The 26,024-nt window shown below is 52.4% G+C and overlaps 2 protein-coding genes across 4 annotated transcripts in view; one reads left to right on the top strand and one right to left on the bottom strand.

Annotated features, from left to right (window-relative positions):
* The first annotated feature begins 268 nt into the window (after window positions 1-268).
* LBR (lamin B receptor) lies at window positions 269-22,733 on the top strand. Of its 3 annotated transcripts, none has more exons than XM_045877656.3 (14): window positions 269-398; window positions 4,313-4,491; window positions 5,997-6,200; window positions 8,761-8,844; window positions 9,099-9,294; window positions 10,538-10,734; window positions 11,707-11,761; window positions 14,539-14,730; window positions 15,272-15,375; window positions 16,260-16,385; window positions 18,829-18,997; window positions 20,263-20,343; window positions 20,441-20,563; window positions 20,929-22,733. In XM_045877656.3, exons 2-14 carry the CDS (start codon window positions 4,327-4,329, stop codon window positions 21,087-21,089), a joined length of 1,857 nt encoding a protein of 618 aa, XP_045733612.1. In that variant the 5' UTR covers window positions 269-398; window positions 4,313-4,326; the 3' UTR covers window positions 21,090-22,733. The 3 variants fall into 3 exon arrangements, with proteins under 3 accessions (XP_045733612.1, XP_064450555.1, XP_045733611.1); XM_045877655.3 differs by lacking the exon at window positions 269-398 and adding an exon at window positions 1,203-1,689; XM_064594485.1 differs by lacking the exon at window positions 5,997-6,200.
* A 1,318-nt stretch (window positions 22,734-24,051) lies between these two features.
* DNAH14 (dynein axonemal heavy chain 14) overlaps window positions 24,052-26,024 on the bottom strand; it is a 341,596-nt gene continuing 339,623 nt past the window's right edge. Inside the window, exons 87-88 of the mRNA XM_064595530.1 lie at window positions 24,655-24,801; window positions 24,052-24,267 (exon numbers count right to left, since the gene is read on the bottom strand). Of these exons, the coding sequence (XP_064451600.1) occupies window positions 24,052-24,267; window positions 24,655-24,801 (363 nt within the window). The remainder of the gene's footprint in view (window positions 24,268-24,654; window positions 24,802-26,024) is intronic.

A 26,024-nucleotide genomic window follows, 5' to 3' on the forward strand; every position in this document is an offset into this window, starting at 1 on the left:
CGAAGTGCGCGGCGCCTCACCGAGCGGGGCCGGCAGCTCAGAGGCGGGACGGGGGCGCGGCGCCTGGGAGGCCGCGATAAGGCGACCGCGGGCCGGGCGGTGCGGCTCCGCCCGGCTCCGCGCCCCGCCCTCCCCGCCTCCCCACCGCCCCGCGGGCCGGCCGGGCGGGGCGGACGCGCCACACGCACGACCAATCGGCGGCGACGGGGACGATTCAAAAGGCCGAGGGGCCAATGGGAGCCCTGGGCGGCCTCCATGGGGGGCGGGGCGGGGCGCGCGCTCGAGCGCGGGGGCGCGGGCGCGGGCGCGAGGGGCGGCGTCGTGCGCGCGGAGCCGCCGCCGGGTGCTGCTTGGCGACTGTCCCGGAGCCGTTCGCGTCCCGCCGGAGCCCGGCGCAGGTGAGCATCCCCGTGCCCGCCGCCCGGCGCGGCGCAGCCTCCGGGGGGCGGGGGGCCGGGGATGCGCGGCCTCGGCTCCCCCTGCAGGGGGGCCCCGGCGGAAGCGGAGCTGAGGTGGAAATCGCCGGCGCCTCCCTCCATTTTGGGCGCGCCGCGGCGGTGTCGGCCGGGAGGGTGGCGGTGGGGGGACTCGGGCCTCTGCGTGCGGCCGCGGCGGGGACGGGGACGCGACGGGACGCGGGATGCGCTGCCGGGGTCGGGGGGAACGCGGACGCGGGGATGCGGGGTCCCGGCGGGCGGGACGGGGGCTCGGGGGACACGGGGCCGGGGGACTCCGAGGGGGCGCGGAGGGGATGCGCTGACGGGCACAGAGCGCGGCTGCCGTCCGCCCTCGCTGTCACCGGGCCCCGGGCCCCCACGCTCTGAAAGCGGATGGTGAAGCGGGCTGCGCGCGCTCGAGCCTGTGTTTTCACCGTTTGAAGGCTTTTAAAAAAGTTCTCGTCGTGACACCGGCCCGCGGCCTCAAGGGGCACTTCTAAGGGCTGAGCGCGGAGGGCCTGGCCCGGGAGGACTGCTCCCGCCGGCGCGGTTGCTCCGGGCGCCCCCCCCGCCCCGGCCGCGCGAGGGCCCCCGAGGCCGCGCTCCCCTGCAGCACCTGCCGCGCCAGCCCCGCGCCGCGTGCACGCGTGTGCCGGTGCCCGGCCCTCGTGGTCGCAGCCGTGGCGGGAGGCCGGGCGCTGCGGGGCCGGAGCGGGGCCCGGTGTGGACGGAGCACCGGCAGCTCGAGCTGGCGTCCGAGAGCTGTCTGCGGAGGAGGGCCAAGACGAGCCGCAGGGCAGTGGACCTTACCCTGGCGCCTTGAGATCCCTCAGGGCGGTCGCGCGGTCTGCCCGGGCCGGCCTGGCCGCTGGTGTTCCCTCGGCATCCTGCAGCCGGGGCGGGGCGGGGGCACGGCCGGGCCGGGCGTTTGCAGAGCTGGCCTTGGGCCCTGGGCCCAGGTGTGCAGGGGCGCGGTCCGGCTTCCTTTGAGCTTCCCTTTCTCAGCCGTGTTTGGACCGGTTTGGAAAAATGAGGGCAAGATGACCAAAGGCCCTTGTAACGCTGTGCTCTCTGGTGGGCAGCCTTCTGTGGTGCTGATAACATAGCGGAGCCCAGACGTGTGAGCATCCCAGCGCTGCCAAGCAAGTTAGCAGTGGCTTCAGAGGAAGAGCTGGGGCGCTGGTACTCAGGCAACAGGCTTTTCCTTTCTGCCCTCAGGGAGGCCTTCCCGTGTGGGGCAGGACATCGTCAGGTGGGTGCCTGGCCCATTCGCTCCCGCGGGGGATTCTGGTGGAAGGTGGCCGCCAGTCACAAGTGTGGGAGGAGCTTGGCCAGAGTGGAGGTGCGCCTAATGCTGTGGTTTCATCTTCTGGAACATTTGTGGATACCACAGCAGTCTCCTAAGGAGAGGCCGGCTTGGGTTTTCTTCCTCAGCCGCCATGGGAAGCATCGCTGTGAAGTCCCAATGCTTAGTTGTCATTTAAAAAAAATTAAGCTTAGCTTTATCTGGTATGTCATTTGCAAATATCTCCTCCCATTCTGTCAGTTGTCTTTTGGTTTTGTTGACTGTTTCTTTTGCTGTCAAAAAAAGACTTCTTGATGAGGTCCCAATAGTTCATTTTTGCCCCTGCTTCCCTTGCCTTTGGCGATGTTTCTAGGAAGAAGTTGCTGCGGCTGAGGTCGAAGAGGTTGCTGCCTGTGTTCTCTAGGATTTTGATGGATTTCTGTCTCACATTGAGGTCTTTCATCCATTTTGAGTCTATTTTTGTGTGTGGTGTAAGGAAATTGTCCAGTTGCATTCTTCTGCATGTGGCTGTCCAAAAAAAAAAAATTAAGCTTAGCGACCTAACAGATATCTACCACGTATTTTAATTTATGTAACCCAAAATATTTAATTGGGTAACAAAGATGGCAGTAAGTCAGTGTTCAGCAAGGTGCAGTATCTGCTCCAAGGGCTTTTTAAAAAATCATTTTTTCCAGTCTTTGAAGAGTTGTTGTTTGAAACTTGATGGCATCTTCGTGTAGCAAGATACAATGGTCTTCTTTCAAACCTGGTTGACCAGCCTCAGAGCATCAGTACCAGTAACGGTGGTGTGATTTTAGGGGGTCCCAGGAGGAGGGGGGGCACGAGAGAAGAGAGAAGGGTGGCACATTTCCTTCCTCTTTCTCAGTATTTGGAGGCTCTCGGACCTGAATGTTGAAACAGGCAAGGTTTGCTGTTGTCACCTTCCTTTTTGTCCCCCTCCTTCATGGCTCAAGGCGTCCACTGCCCCCTGCTTGCCAAGTGCCCCTCAGGTGCCGCCTCAGCCAGGTGTGACTTCACCCCAAAGCTTCTGGCTCCTCTCCCCCTTGTCCGAGCCCACACCCCTTCATTAGCCCGCGATGCTATCTCAGGTGGGTGCGGGCAGAGAGCACCCTCTCTGCTCACGTGTGACGGGCTGGCACCCTCTAATCACTGGATAAGTGGCTGGGTTTGCTTTCATCTCCCAGCCCAGCTCCTATCTTTCTAAACAAGTGAAGTTTGTGAAGTATTTTCTCAGGCAATTAACAGTGAAGAAATGTGCTTATGAAAGGTCTCCCCCCGGAGGGGTGGGGTAATGCCGCTTTGTCCTTTCCTAACTCCAGAGAGTTGCTGGGGTGCGCACATGGCGCTGTCCAATTGGGTCTTGGCGGCAGCGGGGTGAGGAGGCGTGCTTACAGGCCCGGACCATCTAGCAGGTGGCCAGAGCAAGGTGATTTGGGGAGCATTTCTCTTCTTAGATGAGGCCCCCAGCTTGTTCAGTGGCTGGTGCAGAAGGCGGGAGGCGCTCAGCTTTATCACGTGGCAGTGGGACTCTGCCGCTTGGTGGACGCAGAAAGCTTGCTGCCCAAGAGCTGGAAGCACCCAGCACCAGTTGATAATTGAAGAAGGGGGGCCAGCAGGCCTCCCGTAAGTGGTCATTCTTGCGGGCTGCGTGTGGTTTCTTGGAGTGCTGTTGAAACGTGGCTCTGGGGCCATGTGGGAAAGAACGTTGTAACTGAGGGTGGATGCCTGCTGCGAACCTGAGAGGGCCGCTAGGATGAAGGCCCGTGTGTGGTTGGCGGACTTGCCTGGTGTGCATTTGGGATTTTAGCTTTAAGACTGGAAAACTTTATGAAAGCACCCCAAATTTGCTATTTGTATGGGTTTGGAATTATTTTTCTCCTTGTTGGTGGGTTATAGTAATGTTAATTATACATCCTTGGTTTTCCCAGATGGCTGGTTTCTTCTTCTTTAAATACATTTTTAAAGCCTCTGTAAGACTATCTGCAAATTTATTTATCTATCTATCTATTTAAAGTAAGCTCTACACCCAGTGTGGGGCTTGAATTCCTTGACCCAGAGATGAAGAGTCACATGGTGTACGAGCCGAGCCAGCCAGATGCCCCGTATGCAGATTTATAAATCAGGAAATGGGTCCTTTGTGACTGCCTTGTTGAATAGCAAGAAATCTGGTCACTCGGGTGATAGCATTTTGCAGAATGCAAACCACTTGGTGCCTTTCTGTCCTGCTGCATCTTCGTGTCACCGGCAGGTACCACAGTGGCGAGATCATCCTGGGTAAAGTGACTGCAGATGAGATACGCCCTAGCACAAAGAACAGCCTCTGTGCATCCCTCCTCTGCCATTTCCTGCTATTTTTATGTCCTTGGAAAAACCGGTTAACATCTTTATACTTTGTTCTCACTTTTGGACCAAGGGGTCGGATATTCTCCCTCTCCCCATCCCCCCAAAGGCCTTTCTGGTCCTAAAATCTCTGCCAGTTAAACACTTTGGAAAGTTGTATTTTAGTGTGCAGTCTCTGAAAAAAGACACATGCAGTGACTCCTTGTTTTTTTTCTTTTAAACTATTTAGGCTGATTTTTCAAAATGCCGAGTAGGAAATTCGCCGACGGCGAGGTGGTAAGAGGTCGGTGGCCTGGAAGTTCGCTTTACTATGAAGTCGAAATTCTGAGTCATGATAGCCACTCCCAGCTCTACACCGTCAAGTACAAAGACGGCACCGAACTTGAACTGAAGGAGAATGATATCAAGGTAAGTGCTCCTTTGCTTTGCCAGAGTCTGTTTATAGGCAGGGAAATAGCTAGTGGTGTGTTTCTAGGTGTAGAGCGGTCAGTTCTGGCTCTGTGTGGAGTGGTGGGGCCGCGCTTCGGCTTCGGGTTGGGGAGGCACGAGTCCAGCGTGGTGTCCTGGTCCCCGAGGCTCCTAGTTCTGGGAGAAGACCTCCTTCTGTGATCATGTCCCTGATGTCATGCCTTCGGTGAGGAAGTTTGGCGGGTGGTGCTGGGTCTCAGGGAGGGCTTGCAGAGGACACGTGGGTGGGTGCTGAGGCCAAATGGGGAAAACCCGGGGGATGGAGGTTCATGGCTCTTGCCAGAGGCTTTGGGGGGGGTGGCGGACAGGGATGGCCAAGTGCGCGGTGGGCAAGGGCCAGCTGAGGGTTAACAGGAGCAGAACCAGAGAGGTTTGGGCTTCATCCCGACCACTGAGGATTTCATCAGGCGGGTGACATTAACTAGAGGTAGGTCTGGCCCAGGGTTTCTCAGCCTCTCTGGTGGGGGCCCGGGCTTTAAATGATCTGGTCCATGGTGTAGAGTGCTTACATAAAATACCATAAATGACTTACTAGACGCTTGGAAGAAAGATGCGCGCAGTAAAAGCCCTAACTTTGTAGTGTTAGATTCAACAGGCATAAAATCACTATGTTGAAATACTGTGAGGATTTCTACACGTCCAGTCTCAATTTCATTTTTTGTTGTAGATCAGTAAGAAACAGTTCTTGAACCCATAGCCTCTGAACCACAGTTTCAGTACTCTCGCCTGAGGTTGGCAAAGCTTTTGAACAAAGGGGCAGATAGTGAATATTGTAGGTGTTACGGGCCATACAGTTTCTGCAGTGCGAGGGCAGCTCGAGGCGGTCTGGAAGTGAGTGGACATGGCTGTGTTCCAATAAAACTTTATTTATGGGTGCTGAAATGAGAATTTCAAGTAATTCTCATGTGTCACAAAGTTTCATGTTTCTTTTGTCGTTTGCAATCATTTACAAAATGTAAAGCCATTCTTAGCTCCTGGGCCACACAAAATCAGGTGGAGAGAAGAGGGCAGAGTGAGATGTTGCTCATAAGTAACCCAGCCTTGCCCCCCGCTTTCCAGATCCGCTGGGCGTGTTATTGAGAGCGCACCTGCGGGACTCGGTTTCTTGTTACTGTATGTGGTTCGCTTGTCCCCTCATCTTGGTTTGACTCGGTGTCTGGTAGCTGCTCTTGGAGGTGCTGTTGGCAAAGTGCACAGCTAGTTGGCTTGGACACACCCACTCCGGGGCAGTACCTTCTGAGAAGAGTCAGGAGTGGAAAGGCCGCACGTGTCCCGTGGGAGGTGGGCCACTGTGGCAGCATCTGCTTGGCCTGGTCCAGCGGTCCCTCGGCTGCCCTGATGCCTGGGGTGGTCGCAGAGTCGATGGTACCGGGCATGCCTTGGCGCCCTCTTCTCGTTCAGGTCTGTCTTGTGCTAAAGCTCTGTGCCTTCTTGTCCCTCTCTAGCCTTTAACTTCCTTTAGACAAAGGAAAAGTGGCTCAACTTCCAGTTCTCCCTCCAGACGCCGAGGGAGTAGGTCAAGGTCGCGCTCCCGATCCCCCGGTCGACCACCTAGAAGTTCCCGCCGATCCGCCTCTGCTTCGCACCAGGCCGACATTAAGGAAATGAGGAAGGAAGTATTGGAAGTGAAATTGACCCCGCTGGTGTTGGTGCGTGTGTCGGGGCTCGCGGGAGGCCTTTACCCTTGTCCTGTGTTCGGTCGCAAACCATCTTCCTCTTCGTGTGCATGTTTACTCAGACCGTAGTGAGTCATAGTAAAGGGTCAGGGAAGCATCGCATCGAAGGTGCTGACTTTGGAAGGTTACGTAAACCAATGGAAGAATAGGAAGTATAATATTTTTAAATGCCAATGAAAAAGAATGCCAAGTTACAAGAGTGCTATTTAATATCATGGCTTTAAAAAAGGCAGTGTTTAAATTGCACATAGATGTAGATTGTAGGTTGAACTGAAAAAGTTTTATAGTTTATAGAAGTTCACATATAAAATAAGGAAACATAACTGTGTGTTACAAAAGCATACGCTTGGTTTCTTGGCATCATTATACTCGATCACTTGCCCTATTCCAAGATGATAACTTTAATGGAATTACTTTCTGAGTTGAAGTTTGGAAAGGTCGGTGGACAGAACCTGTAGGCCCGTGCACAAGGATATCTTAGATGGTAGGCCAAATGGAAATGAGTTTGAAGAAAAAGAATTGAATGCAGGTTATCTTTTGTTCTGTTCACTTATATTATCTCTTTTCTGGATAAATGCACACAGATTTTTAATAATCCTAAAAAACCGGATTTAGGTACACACTGTTTTATAGTCAGATTTTTAAATTTTAAAATATTAGGAATAAACTGCGTTATGTTTTTGTACATCGTTGGCTGTATGGAACTGTCCGGTTGGTAAGTCGTACAAATGCGACGTGGTTGCTCACATCAGCTCTCTTATTAATGACAGGCTTAGCTTTTTCTCTGTCTAGTGAACAAATATACAACATCTGATACTTCCTGAAGATCAGTGCTTGGTTGGAAGTGGAACGGCCAGCTCAGATGGTAGAGCAGACTCGAGGCTGGAGCGCATGTGGCCAGACTGCCTCGAGAAGGTTTCTGCCAATATCCGTAGGGTGTGAATGCCCATTTGCTCATTCTGAGAATTATAGTGATAATTTTTTTGGTTGATTTGATTGCCGAAGACCGTCAGCTCACCGCTTTCCCTTGCCTTTGGTGATTACTGGTGAGCTTGAACATTCCGTCTGTTAGCGGCTCTGAGGGCCAGTCAGCGGACTCAGCTTTAAGGAACAGATGCTTCATGCTTTCTGTCACTTTTTCATTTTTAGCATCTAGTGCCCGTTCTGTGTTTACAGTGTGACCTTCTTACAGTCCTGGTGACCCAAGAGCCACAGACTGGCTGTGTTCCTCCAGCAGAGCCCTGGGCCACCGTGTGCGCACCCTGGAATTGAGGATGGTGTGTTGCATGGGCAGGGCCGCACTGTGCTGCATGTAGCTTGGCGGTCACGTGGCTGCCCCATCGTGACCTTTTGCAGTAACTCGCCTCCCTATGTGCGCATCTGTCACTTTGCCATCAGCACGGTTTGAGGCTGGCCGACCAGCCTGTGGTACAGGGTCACAGGGTGGCTACAGATTATATGGCGGACATTGGAAGTACGGAGAGCGTGGTATTTTTTTTTTTTTTTAAAGATTTTATTTATTTATTTGACAGAGAGACACAGCGAGAGAGGGAACACAAGCAGGGGGAGTGGGAGAGGGAGAAGCAGGCTTCCCGCCGAGCAGGGAGCCCGATGCAGGGCTCGATCCCAGGACCCCGGGATCATGACCTGAGCCGAAGGCAGACACTTAACGACTGAGCCCTCCAGGTGCCCCGAGAGCGTGGTTTTTACGTAGCTCCGTTTGCTGCTGAGTGGCTCGCTGGTGCCTTGGCCGACTTAAGTGTATGTTGACTGTTCGCACCGCTCAGTTTGACTGCTCTGAGCTAGAACTTGACACTATCTCACTGCGGCCCTTTGCCGGTGGGCCTCCCCAGGACGTTTTTAACTTGCTTTCCTCCTCTTGGTTTATTAGTGTTCTCATTTGTCAGTGATGCAGAAAGGAGCAAAGTGACAGATTTCAGCCATGCATTGCCTGAAAAATCTTTCGCAAGCTCACATACTTCCCCGGTTCAGTCCGATGAGAAGTTCCCTCCACTGTCTGGAGAGTGTGAGGAGAGGGACACAGGCAGAGGGGGCTCAGGGCTCCGTAGAAACCGGGCAGCAAGGTCACTGGCGGCACTCCCTAAGTACCCACCATGTCTTAATTTCCCCTTGGTGGCTAGTTTGGGGCAGTGAATGTCTCCCCTCCCCCCCCTTTTTAACCACTCAGTGAACTAATTGACCAATTTTTACTTTCTCTAACTCATAGCAAATATTAAGAGTATCTCCCATTGAACCGTGACACGGTAGCACTCAGTCTAATTATGTTTAAAGGATGAAAGATCTCGTGTAGAGATCTATACTGCAAAGTCCACTCTTTCCAAGACTGGGAGATTCTAATCTTTTATTCCTTTTCCTTTCTAACAAAAGTATGCTGAAATCCCTTAGAATTGAAGCTGTGAGAATCTTTGGTTTGTTTTATTGCTTGATCTCATAATAGCAAATTTCTGCCAGCATGGTCTTTTTAATAAGGTATGATTCTTAAGTTTACAATGGTTTGATTTCTTCACCTTAGAAGCCATTTGGGAACAGCATCAGCAGGTACAACGGGGAGCCTGAGCGCACAGAGAGGGATGGCCTGCCTCACAGAAACACTGAGGTACGGGGTGTCCTTCTCGTCTCCGGCACTTGTCCTCTTTGTAAATGTGACTTTCCCTCAAGAGTCACACTGAACACCATAGTGTTCTCTTACGATCTCTTCTAAGATTGTGTCCTTAAATTAAGAGTGAATATAATTTAAACAAATTTATTCTTGTTGGTAAACGGCTATATTAAGATGCTGAATCAGTTAATGTGGTAGCACCAATGATAATTACTGGCCGTAAACATTTCTATTTTCTATTTTTTAATTAGGAAAAATTCCATCTGTCGGAAGAAAGTAGTTACATATCTACACAGTATAGCCTTCGGCCAAGAAGAGAGGAGATCAAATTAAAAGACATAGATTCTAAGGAAGAAAACATTGTTGCAACAAAAGGGTCTACATTATTGAAAACCTCTGAAGGGCCAGCCACACAGACCGAGGGTCTGGAGTTCGGCGGAGTCCCTGGTAGGCGGCAGCGCCGGGCTTAGCGTGGGGAGGGCGGTGGCGGTGAGCATGCGGTGGAGCGGTGCCGGGAAGGAAAAAGGCTTTCCTCTGAAGGAGTGTGAAGCAGGCCGGGCCTGAGCTGGGCAGGAGCCTGGGGAGGAGCCTTCCAGGCAGAAAGTCCTGCCGTGGGAGCAGTTTTGAGAATCGTCCTAGAGTGGAGAGGGTGCCCGTGTGGCTATACTTAAAACTTCCAGCAATCTGTTAGTAGGTTTCGAACAAAGAAGTGCAGAAGGTAAAGGGAAGGTTGGTATGGGAGGTGTATGCGGAGGACAGTGACAATTAGGGACGGGAGAATGGACTAATGAGGCCCGAGGGGGCGGAGCCCGAGCGCAGCCGTGCCGTGGGCAGAGGCCATGTCCACGGAATGGGGTCAGGGCGTCTGCCAGACCTGCCCGACGGGTTGGCTGTGAGCATCCGAGATCTGAAGTGTTCAAAGGCTTAGTGTTCTGAAGTGGGTAGTAATTTGAAAGTGATGAAATTTCATGTAAAAGAAAATACTAGTAAAAGAAGAATACGCCCTGGCTTAATTGCCTTGTGTTTTGTAAGTTGTAACTGGGCTGGTCGGGCGGCGAGAGGTGGTGTCCAGCATCACTGTGTTTTTGTTTTTTGTTTTTTTTTTTTAAGACCTTATTTATTTGAGAGAGAGAGACAGCGGGAGAGGGAACACAAGCAGGGGGAGTGGGAGAGGGAGAAGCAGGCTTCCTGCTGAGCAGGGAACCCAATGCGGGGCTCGATCCCAGGACCCTGAGATCATGACCTGAGCCGAAGGCAGACGCTTAATGACTGAGCCACCCAGGCTCCCCGAGCATCACTGTGCGCATGCGCTCCGTGAACGGGATCCTGTCCTAATTGCTAAAAACTTAGGGATAGTTTGTTAGCTTTTTTACGATTAGGCTGGTAAGTTTTAGATGTTCCGATCTCTAGTTTGCCAGAATCTCCACATGTCTGCTGCCGTGGTGGTTGGATTTTAAATGTATGAGAGCCTGGTCTGTGAGGCGGAGTTCAGCTGTCTGGTGCTGGACCTCAGCTGATTTGCTGTCTCCGGGCGCTCGCCCACTGGCCAGACGGGTAGAGATGAGGAGCTGATGGTACCCTAGCAGTCGGTCAGATGGTTAGCCAGCCTTCGGCTCTGCCTTGAAAAAGTAAAACCACTAGATAAACCGGACTGAAATTCGAGGCTTGAACGGTCACTGATTGTTTGCAGGTGTGTTTCTCATCATGCTTGGCCTGCCCGCCTTCCTCTTCCTGTTGCTGTTGATGTGCAAACAGAAAGAGCCCAGTCTTCTGAATTTCCCGCCTCCTTTGCCAGCTTTGTCTGATTTGTGGGAAACCAGAGTGTTTGGGGTCTACCTCCTCTGGTTTTTGCTTCAGGCTCTATTCTACTTACTGCCAGTCGGGAAGGTAAGTTTCCGTTGTGAGGGCACAATGTCTTGCCCACCCCCCCAATCAGGCATTTTTAGGGTAAAGCTCTACAGTAAAAACACACATTCAGATTAACTTAGATAAGCCTACTTCAAACTAGATGACTTTCAATAAGAAATGCAGTTTCTATGGTGAAAGATTTTACAGATATACATGTACATGTCTATTTTCACTTATTTATAGACTACAGCCCAGCACAGTAGTTGTTAGATAAGGATCCTTCGGCGGTCATTTGAAATTAGCATGTGGGATTCTGCTAAGGCTGTGAGCTCCACCAGGCCTCACCTTTCTCCTGGGTCCCCTTTTGCAGCCAGTGAAAGGGAAGAGGAGTCTGGCCCAAGACAGAGGACACTGTGTTAGTGCTTCCTATTTCCTACAATTGCAGCATTTCTGAACAGTCATTTTGGGGGGTAGGATGTGGCTGCCATTGGGCAGGTGAATTTTTTCACTCATCCCAATGGAGCTGTGTGTTTGTTGAGTGTGTGTGTGTTGGGGGGGTGGGGGGGTGGACTGCGGATGAACAGACGAGTGCCCCCGAACCGGAAGTGCTCACTGCCTCCTGGAGATGGAGAATCTGCGAGCGGCCGAGTGAGTGTGCGCGTGTGTGTGCACGTGTGTATGCGTGTGTAACGAGAAGAGCACGGGAGTGTGTGGGACGAGCCCGCACGTGGCAGGTGGGCCAGGGTAGCCGGGCTCAATGTGGGGCCGACGGGCTTGTGCCCTGTCCCTGCAGACGTGGGAGCCGGAGGCGGACAGGGTGGTGGCAGTTTCCAGGCAGGGGCGGTCGGGCAGCCTCAGCCGAGCAGTTTCTCCACGGGGTCTGTGTGCGCCAGCCCGTCCGCATTCACAGCCTGTCACTGCCTGGGCTACAGAACGATGTCGAAATTTAAGATGTAGAGGTTGGGCTTTTTAAAGTTTTAAACTAAAAAAACCCTTTTTTTTTCTGTTAAGGTTGTGGAAGGCATGCCTCTTACTGATGGAAGAAGACTCAAGTATAGATTGAACGGTGATTTTTTCTTTTTCTTTAAGCTTGAGTGTGATGATCGCCCGGAGCCCGTGAGCGCTGTGCTCTTGCATGTGTCCGAGCCACTGGCCGCCGGCGGGACTAGTGCGTGTTCTTGCCCATGGGCTCCACGGCTAATTGATCGGACCTGTCTGTGTGTTTAACACCAGGGCCCGGGGGCACGGCCAGGCCCGGAAGTCCCATGCTGCCCCGGGAGCCACGGCCACTGGCCTCTGGGTGTCTCTGGGCTGCACGTGCGGCCTCCTGCTGGGACACTGTCCCCCCGAGTGTCTGGTGGCACCCCTGTCAGCGCTCTGCTCAGGGAAGCCCTCGGGTCACTTTCTCTCCTTTTTTATATTTTATCTTTTAATTATTATTTTTAAAAGATTTTATTTATTAATTTGAGAGAGTGAGAGCAAGTGAGAGCTTGAGTTGTGGGGGGGAGCAGAGGGAGAGGGAGAAGACGGCTCCCCACTGAGCAGGGAGCCCGATGAGGTGGGGACTCGATCCTGGGACCCTGGGATCATGACCTGAGCCAAAGGCAGACGCCTCACCGACTGAGCCACCCAGGCGCCCCTTTAGTTCTTATTTTTATCTTAATTCCAGTATAGTGAATATAGCGTCATGTGAGTTTCAGGTGAACAATAGGTGATCCCACACTTCGTCCATCACCTGGTGCTCATCCCTTCTGTCCTTTCTCCTGTTTTCCTCTGTAGCGGCTGTGACAACCAGGGGCCGGGGGACTTGGTTGTGTTCCCCTGGGACCCTTGGTGCCGGGAGGGGGACTGGCCTGCAGGAGGTGCTCTCACTCTGAGTGGCGGGCTGGGAGGTGGGAGGGCCCCCACGGTGGGAGGGCGCGCTGCGTCAGAGGATGTGTGCGAAGACCCAGATCCAGTGCAGCTGACCCGCTCTCGGGAGCTACGTGCACCGTGTGGTTGTCCCTCAGCAACGAGAGTGAGTAGACGCCCTGGGGATTGCATTAGAAGTTTTCATTCTTGGCCGTTTGAATCCTATCCCTTGTTACCATTCTCACCTTGGGTACGTCTTCCTGTGACTTGTCAGTGCCTGCTCTGTCTGGAATCGTTCTGCTGGGTTCTAGAAGGGCAGGCAGAGATACTCGAGGTGCGTCCCGTGCCAGGCACGTAGAGCGTGGAGCCGTGCTCGGTGCTGGAACCGTGTGTGATGCGCTGCTGCTGCGCAGTCGACGGCTTCCACCACGCCTGTTGCTGCTAGAACCCGGCTTAGGCTCTGCAGCCCCCGTGAGCCCCGCCCCGCAGCGGGGCCCAGTCTTGGGAGAGGTGGGCGGGGCCATTATTGTTGCCTTCGGGCCTGTTGACCCTTGTGTTTGTGGGGCTCCCTGGGCACTCATTTCCTTCTTCTCGAGGCGGTCATGTTTTCACTCCCCTCGGACCGCATGCAGAGCCTGGGTGGCGGCCGGACTAGCTGCTCCACCCTTCTCCGACTTCCCCATCCGGTGGCTCCAGTTCTAGCATTAGATTTCTTGGGTGAGATTTCAGCCCCGTAAAGCCAAGGAGAGCCCCAGGACACTCCGAATGATGATTTGTAGTGCACACGGGCTATAGGGCAGGAAGCTGCTTTATCTGCTACCCTTTGCCTTTAATATTCATCAATTTTATGAGAGTTAAATGACTGTTTTAGAAAGTTAAAGTTGGGGCGCCTGGGTGGCTCAGTCGGTTAAGTGGCTGCCTTCGGCTCAGGTCATGATCCTGGGGTCCTGGGATCGAGCCCCACATCCGGCTCCCTGCTCAGCGGAGAGCCTGCTTCTCCCTCTCCCTCTGCCTGCCACTCTGCCTACTTGTGCTCTCTCTCTCTCTCTGTCAAATAAATAAATAAAATCTTTTAAAAAAAAAAACGTTAAAGTTAAAATACCTAAAAGTCTTTGGACTAAACCTGGTATGTGGAGGATGTGGATTTAAATAATAAACTGCAGGTGACCATTTTGCTTTACAAGACCTGTGATTTTAGAATTCGTAGGTAAATAACAGCTACCTCTATTCTGTGTTTGGTGGTTTGTCCAAGTGTAACCTGCTGACCAAATCAGAACACTGCTCTCGTAGGCACTCAGCTCCTGGAAGCAAAAGCTGTTTCTTTAGCTCAGAGACAAGGCAGGCAGTCCTCAGAGCCCGCCGCTCGGGTAGTGAGCTGAGCAGGGCCGGCTGGGCCAGGGTTCCCTGGGGGCCTCTCCTCTCCTCTGAGGGCGGGGTCCTGAGATCTGTATTCTGAGGGGAGAATATAACTGGGATCTTCTGAAACCATTATCAATCAGGTATTTTCAAGTAAAAACACAGTTTTTTTAAGATTTATTTTTAAAAGATTTATTTATTTTAGAAAGAGAGTTGGGGGGAGGAGCAGAGGGAGAGCGAGAGTCTTGAGCAGACTCCCCGCAGAGCAGGGAGCCCGATGCGGGACTCGATCCCAGGACCCTGGGATAATGACCTGAGCCGAAGGCAGACGCTTAACCGACTGAGCCACCCAGGCGCCCCCCTTCTCACCTTTTTAATAGTGAATTTCTGTGCACATTCAGCTTTCTCTTAATTAGAAGTGCATAAGGACTGTTTGTAGCGCACAAGAATAGCTTAAGTATGTTAGAATATGGGAAAAGCTGAGCAAGTGCCACGTTCCGTACGGAAGGTTACCTGCCGTGCGCGCCGAGCCCGAGTCCCGATGCTAATGAGCCTGGCGAGAGGATGCTGTGCGTTGCGTCATGATGTACATCTCGGGATGGCTGCGTTAAGGTTTCTGTGTTGCCCTGTTTTTAGGGTTCTACGCTCTCCTGCTGACGGCTGCGGCCATTGGGGCAGCCGTGTTCTGGGGCGCGCCGCTGCTCTTTGTGTACCAGCACTTCCTGCAGCTGGTGCTGGCCGCCTTCGCCTTTACCGTGGCCCTCAGCACCTACCTGGCTGTGCGTGCTGCGGGGGCGCCCCCGGCCGCCCTGGCCCCCGCCAGCTCTGGTGAGCAACGTCCCCCCCCCCCCCCCGCCGCTGCCGCTCTGGGTCCCGGGGGAAAGGAAGGAAGAACAGCGTGGAGAAAACATGTAAAGGAAAATACATTTAAAGGGAAAACATATGTTCAATATTTCCCTCCTCCTTTCCTAGTCGATTCTCTTCCTTTTTCAGTCACGGGATGACAACAAGTAAGACCTTTTATTGTCATGACTTAACGTATAGTCACCAATGTTTTAGTAACATCAGCATCACAAATTTAGGATGATTTTCTCCTTTGGTTTGAAATAGTAAACATCCTTGAAAAGACCAAGCCAAGTCACGGAGATCACTAAAAAAGCTCCGGTTCCCTTAAAATCATGGGCTCTGGCCCTCGAGGCCTCGCTGCTTCCAGACGGCTCCTCATGGCCCGTCCTCCTTGGCGCACCCTCCCGCGCTGCCCCCTGCCGCACCTGGATGGGTTGGCCTGGGGCCCCGGACGGCAGACAGCAGTGGTCTTTGTAAGCCTCCCAATTGCCGTACTGTTTGCGTAAGAACTTTCTCTTTCCAGGAAATGCCATCTATGATTTCTTCATTGGCCGCGAACTTAATCCTCGGATTGGTACTTTTGATCTCAAATACTTTTGTGAATTGCGCCCCGGATTGATCGGATGGGTATGTCATCTTTCTTTAAATTTCAATTCTGGCGTACACAGTAGTCTTGCATTTAGAAAAAACTCTAGATCATTTCAAGGAAACTGTGGGTTTTAGGAATAGTTTTATCTGTTTTTAGGAATAAGTATAACTTTCCATGAATCTGTATTTGAAGTATTTTGTTCCTGCAGATAGACTCCTCGGGGTTAAGATGCCCTTGTTATAGGCATGAAACATTAAGGGTTTGTTTTATTCTGATTATAGCAGGAACGCGATAGTGTAGGTAAATTCACATAAGAAAAAATGTATTCTTGTCATCTTTAAAAAGAAAACAAAACGAATTTTGACCTAATTTTAGACCTGTGGGGGCGTTGCAAAAACAGAGTCAGGATTCCCTTCGGCACCTTGCTCGTCCCCCGCATGAACGTGGGACACAACCATGGAGCCTCGGGGCCAGCAGATTACCCTTGTTACAGGATTATCAGCTAACTCCACAGACCTGTTGAGTTTCCCCTCTTTTTTCCACTGTTGGCCTTTTTCTGTCCCGGCACCCTTGCTGGACAGCCCTCCAGGGCACGTGGTTGTGACTCCGCTTTGTCTCCTGGAGTCTTTCCCTGGCTCGTGTGACCTGGCCACTTGCAGCGTGCTGGTCACATACCGTGTAGGGGGCCCGATGTCTTGTCATGATTGGTGTGAGTGATGCATTTTTGACAAGTGTCCCACGGAGGTGACCGTGTGTCCTTCCCGAGGCATCACACCTGGGTTCATGGTGTTGGCGTCTCGGCCCTGCAGGTCGCTGCATGGTCAGGTGGACGCTATGGCTTTCTTGGCTGTGAGGTGACCGTCTTCCCCCGTGGTGGCGAAGGGTCTGGGGAATGAGATGGTACTCACCCCTTTTCTTTTAGGTGGTTGTGAACTTGGTGATGCTTTTGGCTGAGATGAAGCTACAGGATCGAGCTGCTCCATCGTTGGCGATGATTTTGGTTAACAGTTTCCAGCTCTTGTATGTGGTGGACGCTCTCTGGAACGAGGTAATTCATTCTAGGAGCAGAGGCCTTGGGAGTCGGGGCTTGGAGTGCGGGTGAGTGGCCTGCCTGACTGCTCGGAGCCTCAGCCTCCCGCACAGGGTGGGGGGGTGCACCCCTCCCAGGCTGGTGAGGCCTGGAGTGTGTGTGCGTCCCCGTGGCCCCTGGAGCAGACATGGTGAGCGCTAATGCATGGGAAGTGTCTGGGAATTTGCTGGTGCTTCTGTGTGTGTGTCAAGTGCTCCTTGGTGCGAAGTATTTAAGATCTGTGGGTGTGATCGATTCATAAATAAATCTCAGTTTCCTAATTACTGTATCAAATGAAAGATGGATAGATCATCATTGAATTAGGATAGTGCTTTCTGGATTATCAAGAGACGGCTAGTTTTACATACTTGGGGGGGAGGGTTTATTGTTGGTGTTTGAAAATACACAGATAGCTCTGGCCGGATGGATAGAAAGTCAGAAGTCCCGGTAATGGAGGAAACCGGCTTAAGTCAGGCCAGGTTCCTAACCCGAGGCTTTCCTCACGCTGAGAAGCCGTCAGTGTTTTCTGCTCCTTGAAGACTCTTTATCTCGACTGAGGAGATTCCCCTTGAAAATAAGGCCTTTTTACACCCAGGTTACCAGTTTCCTGGCATCTTTGTAATCTGTGCCTCCAGATTTCACAGTGAGTTTTCTCTCGGTTTTAAAAACAATTGGCAGCCGATGTGATCCTGTTGCAGGGCCAGTTCGCGCACCAGTCTGTTGGCGTCTGGAGTCGGAGGTGGCTCCCGCGGGCCTTGGGGTTGGTGGCTAGGCCGGCCGCCGAGAGCACCGTCAGAGCAACTTGGAAGGCCCGGTGCTTGTCTTCCAGTGATCTGCCTTGTCTTTGGGAGCGCTAGGGCCTCTGGAGACCAAGGAGCCTCAGCTACAAGCTCATGGCTCTTCATTGAGCTCCCGCGGCCCCGACGGTCCGCGTCTCTGCCCGCGGCGATGTGCTTTTGGAAGAAAACCCCGATCCCAGAAGCGTGCTTGGTCGTGCGGGCGTGGCCTCCTGCTGTCGGGTGATGAGTGGCCCCTAGGAGGCCAGCGGACGGTCGCCTAAGGCAGACGAGGCTTCCCTGTTGCTTCATCATCTCAGAGGCTTTTTTCACTTCCTTTCTGGTAGCTTGTCGGTGATTAGTAGTTTTAGTTTCTCCCCCTCCCAGCTTTCTGACTCGTGGTGGCGGTCCCTGTTGACGTGGCTGGAGATCACAGGTTCTGCACGTGTGGCCACGTCTGCTGTCGAGTGCGGGGAAGGGGCGCGGGGGCGCAGTCGGGCGGGGGCCGTCCCCGTGTGTCATCGGCCCTGCAGCCTTCGGGGCAGGGCCTTCAGCCTCTGGCTGCTGCCTGGTGCAGGGTAGAGGCTGAGCCACCGCCTCACTAGGTCGGGGGACCCGAAGGAACCGAGAAGAGTGATGAAACACAAGGGAGCGTTCCCTGGCCTCTCTGCGGGGCTGCCCTGGGGGCCCCCTCGCTGTGCCCGCTCCAGGCGGTGCTCGTCCCCCCCATCCCTGCAGTCGGCAGCACGCTCAGGAATCACCTGGCGGGCTGAGAGCCTGTGCGCCCAGCAGTGGGCGCTCTGGAGAGCGGCTGACTCCTGTTGTTGTGTGCCGTGGTCTTTCTGGTAGAGAACGGTCTTTGGAGGGACCCCTTTGTTTCTCTGACCTGGGCCAGCAATCCTTCCCCAGAGCACGCACTTGCTATTCTTCTGTAGTCTGGGAACCTCAGGGCCTCCTGAGTTCTGACCCTGGTGGCGGCTCTGCATCGGGAGTCCGACCTGCATGTATGCAGGCCCACAGAGGGCGTGTCCACTCGTGCGGCCAAGCGGCCCGCATGGAAGGCAGACGTGAAAAGCCAGATCGTGATCAGAAGGTAGACGGGCACACAGGCAATGGGCGCAAAGGCAGGCTCTCAGGCAAACCCGGAGAACACTTACTGCAGAGCAGGCGAGCGGTGTGCTGGGGGGATGAGGTGACAACACGGGCCCCTGCCTTTCCTCCTGCGGCCTGGTGTGGAGAGTGGTGGGGCCCGTTCGGGCGTTCGCTTTAGCCTGCGAGCAGGTGTGGCTTTGGTCTGGTCAGGGGGCAGGGGGGGATCAAGAAAGGTGGCTCAGGGGGCGTGGGGGGTGTTGCCCGGGGAGCCGTAGGCTGAGGTCAGAGAAGGGTGCCCCGGGCAGACGCAGGAGGCATGGTGGCCTTTCCGAGATGCGTTATTTCCACATCGCAGAGCAAGCGGGTACGGTGACCAGAGATGGAGGTGGCGGAGTGACCTGGGGGGGGGGATACGTGCCCGGGAACCAGACCGCCCCCCAATAGCTCTGTATGAATTGGACTCGAAACCAGTATTTTATTTGTATACCTGAAACATAGAAGCTTTCATCCCCCGAAGGTCTTTAAAAATGGCTTTTCCGGCTCTTTCCTCGCAGGAAGCATTGTTGACGACCATGGACATCACCCACGATGGGTTTGGGTTCATGCTGGCTTTTGGAGACTTAGTGTGGGTTCCCTTTATCTACAGCTTTCAAGCCTTTTATCTCGTCAGCCATCCCAATGAAGTGTCCTGGCCCATGGCCTCTCTAATTATTGCTCTGAAACGTGAGTACTGATTTCAGCCTCTGCGTGTTCAGTACCGTGTACCGAGTCGCTTGTGCTCCGGCAGCTACACGTTCTGATGCGCCCTTTTAAATGGCCGTAACTAGCTCAGGTTTGAAGTAGTTTGTGATGGGTGAGAAACAAAAAGATTCTTGCGCTTGCAGAGAGCACGGATGCTTTGTCCTTCAGCGGTTTTTCCTTTGCAGGGCCTGCTTTTTCTGCTGGGCACCCTGGAAAGCAGGAAGGTTGGTCCTGCCGTGCTAGGCCCGCCTGCTCTCAGACACGTGTGAGGCCTGGCGCACTAGCGGGGGACTTACAGCCCGAGGAAGGTCGCGTTGAAGGTGGAGAGAATGTCTCTGGGGAACGTCAGTCACTGTAGACTCACTGGAGGATAGGGTGTTTGATCTCAGTTGTGAGCAGGTGGGGAAGGGTTGGAGGGGTGGGGAGTGCAGCTTGGTGGGAGCCAAGGAGCATCGTGGGCGGGTGTGGATGAGCGTCAGTGTGGCTCTTCTCCTAGGACACTGTTAAATGCCCGCACCCGAGGTAGGGTAGGAAAATCAGCAGGAGCTTCATACGATACAGTGAGTTTTCCTACGCTAACTAGTGTCCATAGCAGAAGAAATTCCAGACATTGGTTAAGATTAGTTTCATCATTGGTTTGGTTATCCAAGCTTACCATGCCTGGGTGTTGCTCAGGGCGGTGTGCGCCTAGTTTATGGGTGAGTGCCCCGTATCCAGTGCTGTGTGGAGGCTGGACGAGATGGTGGTTAACAGGCAGTGATACGTCAAGGCCGATGAGACATTTGAAGCCTGAAATAAACCAACCAGCTTGTAGGCTCGTGGTGGGACTTGGTGGGTATTTCTGCGCAGGTCATCCTGGTACCAGGTCCAAGCTGCAGTTTGATTTTGAGTCCTGCAGCGTCCGTGTTCCAGCTTGTAGGTGCTACGGCACCAGAGGACTTGCCCCGTGTTCCTGATTCTGCCGGACACCAGCCTTGATGGAATTACAGCCCGGGCTATAGCCAGTTGTATTTGTGGATGTGACCGTATTGATTGGTTTGGCATTCCCCTGGTGGATGGTGAACTTTCAGGATCGTTCTCTTGTTTTGACATTCTGAGATTGAGTTAAGAACAGTTCAGAACCTCTCAGAGTATTCCTGTCCTTTGGAAACTTCCTCAGAGCATGAATCATTTCTAAGTGAGATTACAAATGTTTTTAAATATTTGATTATCTAAATTGTTAACGTGCAAGTTTTAAAAAATTACAGTTTGTGGATACGTAATCTTCCGATGTGCAAATTCTCAGAAAAATGCATTCCGGAAAAATCCCAGTGATCCAAAGCTTGCATGTAAGTATTGGTTTATATTTATGTTATCTCCAGCACAAAGATTTTGTGTGTCTATTTGTGTAGAGATCGTTATAAATGTATTTTTATTTTTATCTAGATTTAAAAACTATCCATACTTCAACCGGAAAAAATCTTCTAGTTTCTGGATGGTGGGGCTTCGTTCGTCACCCCAACTACTTGGGTGATCTCATCATGGCCCTGGCGTGGTCCCTCCCCTGTGGTGAGCACTGTCCAGGGGTGCCGTCGCGGGGTCCTGGGAAGGGGGATGGGCCGGGTGCTCCCCCTGGCTGCAGCAGCTCCCACACTTGCAGCTGCACCTGATCACTTTCTTTCTGAGCTGAGTCTGGGGGAGCGAAGTTAGCGTGGACTCGAGGACTCATTGTGGGAGGGTACGGCTGTCCCTGTGCCCTGCAGAGCCTGTCCTGCAGATGCCGCCTTCTGCCACGTGGTGGGGGTGGGGGGCTTCCCTGTCATGGGAAAAAGGGAACAATCTCGCGGTTCACTTGGGAGGACTGGGGGGAAAAGCAGGGAAGATAGTGTCAGGACCGTGAAGATACTTCATGCGTCCGCTGCCGCACTCCACAGGTTTTAAGCACATTCTGCCCTATTTCTACGTGATCTACTTCGCCATGCTGCTGGTGCACCGCGAGGCGCGTGACGAGCGCCAGTGCCGGACGAAGTACGGCCGGGCCTGGGAGCAGTACCGCCAACGCGTGCCCTACCGCATCGTCCCCTACGTCTACTAGCCCTTCGCTGGGGCCCGGACGGCGTCTGTCTTCTCCGGTCAGGACTGTGGGGCTGAGTGGCCTCTTCACCTTGCCACGTTTATTGTTATTAAATCACAACAATTAACAGAAGGAAACAGGTAAAGGTGTTAGAATTTGCTTTCTAATGGGAAAGGATCCATTCTTAAAGAATACCATGGGTGTCTGGGTTTTGGTGACTTTTCAAATTGTGATTGTTTTTGTCGGTGGTGTTTCTTACATGAAACCAACTGTGACCTTCGAAGCACATTTATGTTTGGTTATATTCAGAGAAGAGAATTTTCATCCATTTCCTTTGGAATTAAATCATCTACTAGTTAAGTGATTTGAGTGTAGACCCCCGTCCTGCATTAAGTGCGTTCTGCGAAGAGTGGGGGAGAGCTCGTTAGCAGCCACGGATGAAGGGGGAGTATTAGGAGCAGTTCACTTACCCTCAGCTTCTAGAACTGCATTTGAAAATGTAAATACATAGCTTTCATGTAATATATGGGGACTTCAGATTTTTCTGTACAGTATTTTGAATGTGACATAGTCAGGAACTAAGTATGTTTTTAACGAAAACATTTGCAGTATTTTAAATTAAGTTTTATAAAGTAATACATGTCAATTAAAAATTGCAAAACAATTAGAATTCATTTAATGTTGTATAAAGATGCTGTTAAAAGAGAGGAAGGGTATTTTTCTCAATCCAAAGTTTGTGAATTTGGCTTTGCTACCTCAACTGCAGCCGTTCGTTTGCCTTTATAAACTGTTGCTGATAGAAAAAAATAGAATATATATTTTTGCAGTAACATCACTATTTAAACATTTTTACACAGATTGGTGTTTGAAGACTTGCCATTTCAGGCTGATATTTTTGTATGTTTTTTTTTACTTTTTTTTAAATAAAGCTGTGGCTTTGCTACTGCTGAGGTTGTGCCGTTCATACTGTATTTTGTACCTCCCTCCCTCCGAGTCACAGACCACTGCTCCCTGAAGGAGGCGTTCACCTAAAACAAACGTTCCAAAGCACTTCTCCACTGTAGTTTACTGCATGTGTGTAGGGTGGCTGTGGCTATTAAATTCTAGTTGATGGACTCTCATTATTAATTGTCCTAGAATGGAACAGTAGCAAATTCACTAAAATTTTGTGTTCAAAGTTAAATTGTTCTATCTTAAATATAGGGGAATCTAATGAATATAGTGTGTATGTTTGGGTTTTGAAGGATGCATTTTATATACAAGACACTTGGGTGTATGTCTGTTCTGTGTGGCCACAGGCAGTGGAGCCGGCCTCCGTCAGTGTGACCCTGAAGTCGGTTTGCTCTTGAAAGCTTGTTTTGGGGCAGTTGTGCATGTTTTCTTCGCACTAATGGAAGCAGGCAGCTTTTTGATTCTGCTTTTCTCCGGTGTCGGAAAGCGTGTCCCCGCGTGCTCTGTGCTCGACTGACCAAGGAACCTGTGGGGCAGAAAGGAGGACATTTCCTTCTCTCTACGGGAATGAGAAAAGAGCCTTTGCCAGCATAGTGTTGCCGTTTCTGATCTCAGCTATAATTTGTTCATTTTGTTTTTGACACATTTGACAAGTTTTATGATGAAGTTTTAAGTTGGAAATAAAGTTGGAAATAAAAAAGATGTTGTCCTTTGCATCTGAGAGGCTCTTTGCCCCGCTCGTGACACAGGAGCCTGGAGGTGACCACCGCCACCCTCCTGGGCCGGGGGGTGGGGGGGTCCAAAAGGCGACCTGGGCCCACGGCTCTTGGCATTGAGGCTCGCAGAAGGGCCATCTATTTCGTCCTTGTTTGAGAAGATAGAGAAACGAGCCAAACCCTCATGGTCGGTCTTACTCTCCGAGCCTGTCTGAGCCCCACAAGCATCTAAGGATGGTGGGAAGACCGTGCGCGTCTGTGAGGTGTTTGTGTGTCCGTTCCCCTTGGCCTCTACTCCTGGACTGTAGGCAGAAAGGGCTGCGGCTCCAGAGCTCATGGACCTGTTAGCAAACTGTCTAATTCTGGAAGTTACTTTAGCATTTTCTTCATTTCTAACCGACAGGGACTAGGTTCATTGTTTTCAACACCGCTGCGTGTAACTAGCTTACATGGTTTTGGGATGGTTACCTTCAGACAAGTGTGTAGACGACACCAAAGTAAGATGTTACCATTTAGTTTGTGGCTCTCACGGATCTGGGTGTGGGTGTGGGCCCCGCGCTGCCTGCCCGCCACAGGGACAGCCAGGTGTTGGTCATCTGTGCACACGCTGGGGGCTTTCTGCCTGCACACCTGCTGTCGACGGAAGGCGGCCACGGATGTGGCTTTGGATCACACTCCAGGCAGAGTGAGCCCGGGCGAGACTCGTCATGCCGCTGCCGACACCCCACGGGACGTGGAGGATCACAGTTCTGACGTGTGCGCCACACCGTGCTCGGTAACAAAGATCCTGCTGGCAGAAGCGCATGTTGATAGTGACCCAACCTGCCACCCGCTCGGGATTTGGGGTTCCAGTGGGATGAGTGCTGGTGACGTCCTAGGACCCCTTCTTTAGGAGAAGAAGATCCACCTGTCTCAGAAGCCCACAGTCAGGCCAGGAGGTCCTGTTCTGGGCTCCACACATTTGGAACAAATTCCTAAGAACTAGCCCTTGTGCATGTTGTATTGTCGGTAACTGCAGAAATCAGTACTGCTATTTGCTGGGCACGGAGGTTTCCATGCTCGGAAAGGGAGACCTGCTCGCCTGGGGCCTGGGTGCTCACCTGGAGGTGTGCCCTGGGGCCTGGGTGCTGAGGACAGAGAGCAGCCAGCGGGTCCCCCTGCAGGTGCTGGGGGCTGGGGGGGCAGTGCGCGACAGGCTGCACCTGTCTGGTCTGGCTGAACACGGATGTCTCCGTGAAGGGTGCTGGCTACATGCGATGGTCTCGAAACACATCAGTGTGGCTGGAGTCAAGCATGAAATGGTTTGGTACGTACATTTATTTCTCATTCTTCTCACACAGCAGTGCGACCTGCATTGTGATCCAGTGACTAGGAGGTGTCTTCGTGGATAAATACACAGAGGTTAGAAAGTTCGAGGGTAAGCCAGTAGTTGTCAAAATTCTTGACCGCTCAGGTGTCTGATAGATGGGGCATTCGAACGTGTAGAGCTCGGAATCTGTCTGCTCAGAAGCATTTGCTCTTTCAGTAGAAATCTTAAAAAGAAAAAATTCCAATGATCACATTGCAAACCAGGAGCTCCCATCTTTCATGTGCTAGATTTGGAGGACGGTTGTAAATTGCACGCATTTCCAGTTAGTGGTTCTGTGGCTGCGCATGCAGGTTATGCCAGAGACTAGAAATTTCCGGCTGACCCATCAGGACTGCCCAGGACGTAGTCTTGAAAAGCAACATTGGATGTTGGCATAGCATTTATTTCAGATGGTAACAGTATGTTGGGCTATTTTAAATGTTGTTTGTCATCTGAAATATATCATCAGACGTCTCAGGGAAGCCACAGGGAGTAGGGACTGGAGGGACAGCCTGCTGTCCCCGAGGGAAACGCTGGGGGCTTGACTCGGTGGTAGACACGTGGGGGTTACCTTTGTTGGCAAGAAGTAGATTTCCGGAAAATCACAGCACAGCTCACGAGGTGGCAAGTCTTCTAGAACTTTTTGTTCATGATTCCACCTTGCCCCCTCGATGAATAAACCAAAAATGTGAACTCCCATGTGTGTGCTGTCTGTGCCCTAAGATCAAAGAGAGGTGGCGTCAGTGGGTCCCCGAGCACAACACTGCCTTTCCCAGCAGCTGTCTGCAGCAGGGTCTGGGAGGGGACGGAGCGCTTCCCGCCCAGCCCAGCCCGGGGTGTCTGCCCAGGTTCTCAGTCTTCCTGGTCCGTGAGGGCTGCTGCTGTTCATCTCAGTCCTGCACATTCCCCGTGCTTTTGTGCGTTGCAGCGGCCCCTGTGAACAACCGTACGGCTAGCCGTGGCCCTCAGTTGAGTTCCCAGGTATAAATCCAAGCCAAAAGAGGATTTGTGTCCATCAGTATAATGCTAAAGCAGCTCTGATCGTAACAGTCCTGCCCAGACGACAGCCCTCCAGGCCCGCAGGGGGAGCTCAGTCGTACACGGACACAACGGGACCCTGCAGAGCCACGGATCTCGCACACTAGCCGTGGAGCACGAACAGCCAGGCGTGGGAGGGTCCAGACCGCATGGTCCTGCTCACGGGGAGTCGGAACTAGGAGACGCAGCGGAGGCTGAGAAAGGCCAGAACAGGGACCACCTGGGAGGGGACGTCCCCCTGGAGGGGTGCTGGCTGCACTCGTTTATGGCCTGATGGGGGGCTGAGTGGAATACCTGTGTTCTTTATAGGTTGTGCCTCGGTGAAAATAAACACAAGCTAGTAAAAGGGCAATAAAATAAACTCCCAGAAAGCAGAAGGAACTAAAAAGGTAAACAGAAAACACCACTAGAGTTAATAAAGGCAAAATTTGGTGTATTTGATAAATAGACAAACTTGACCAGTTTAAATTAGGAAAAAAATAGAAATGAGTAGAAGGATGTATAATAAAGAATTTGGGGGACACCTGGGTGGCTCAGTCAGTTAAGCATCTGCCTTCGGTTCAGGTTGTGATCCCGGGATCCTGGGATTGAGCCCTGCATTGGGCTCCCTGCTCCGCGGGGAGCCTGCTTGTCCCTCCCCCTCTGCCACTCTCCCTGCTGTCTCTCTTTCTCAAATAAATACAATCTTAAAAAAACTTTTTTTGGTTTGCCTTCTCTCTGGTTCCTGGGAGGTGATCTCTGGATCCCAGGATTTTATTCCTGGGACCACCCCCTGCAGGCTTGGTCCCCAGAGAGTTTATGCTAATGAGATGGCTCAGGATGGGGGCTGGCCATGCAGAAAGAGCGAACATAAGATTAGGGGTTGGGACATTGAGCCAGGTGACATCAGGCCGACTTCCAGGG

The sequence above is a fragment of the Mirounga angustirostris genome, unplaced genomic scaffold, assembly GCF_029215605.1.
Source record: "Mirounga angustirostris isolate CCGP_5_RB_7025 unplaced genomic scaffold, mMirAng1.0.hap1 SCAF_6, whole genome shotgun sequence".
In the NCBI taxonomy this organism is placed as follows: Eukaryota; Metazoa; Chordata; class Mammalia; order Carnivora; family Phocidae; genus Mirounga; species Mirounga angustirostris.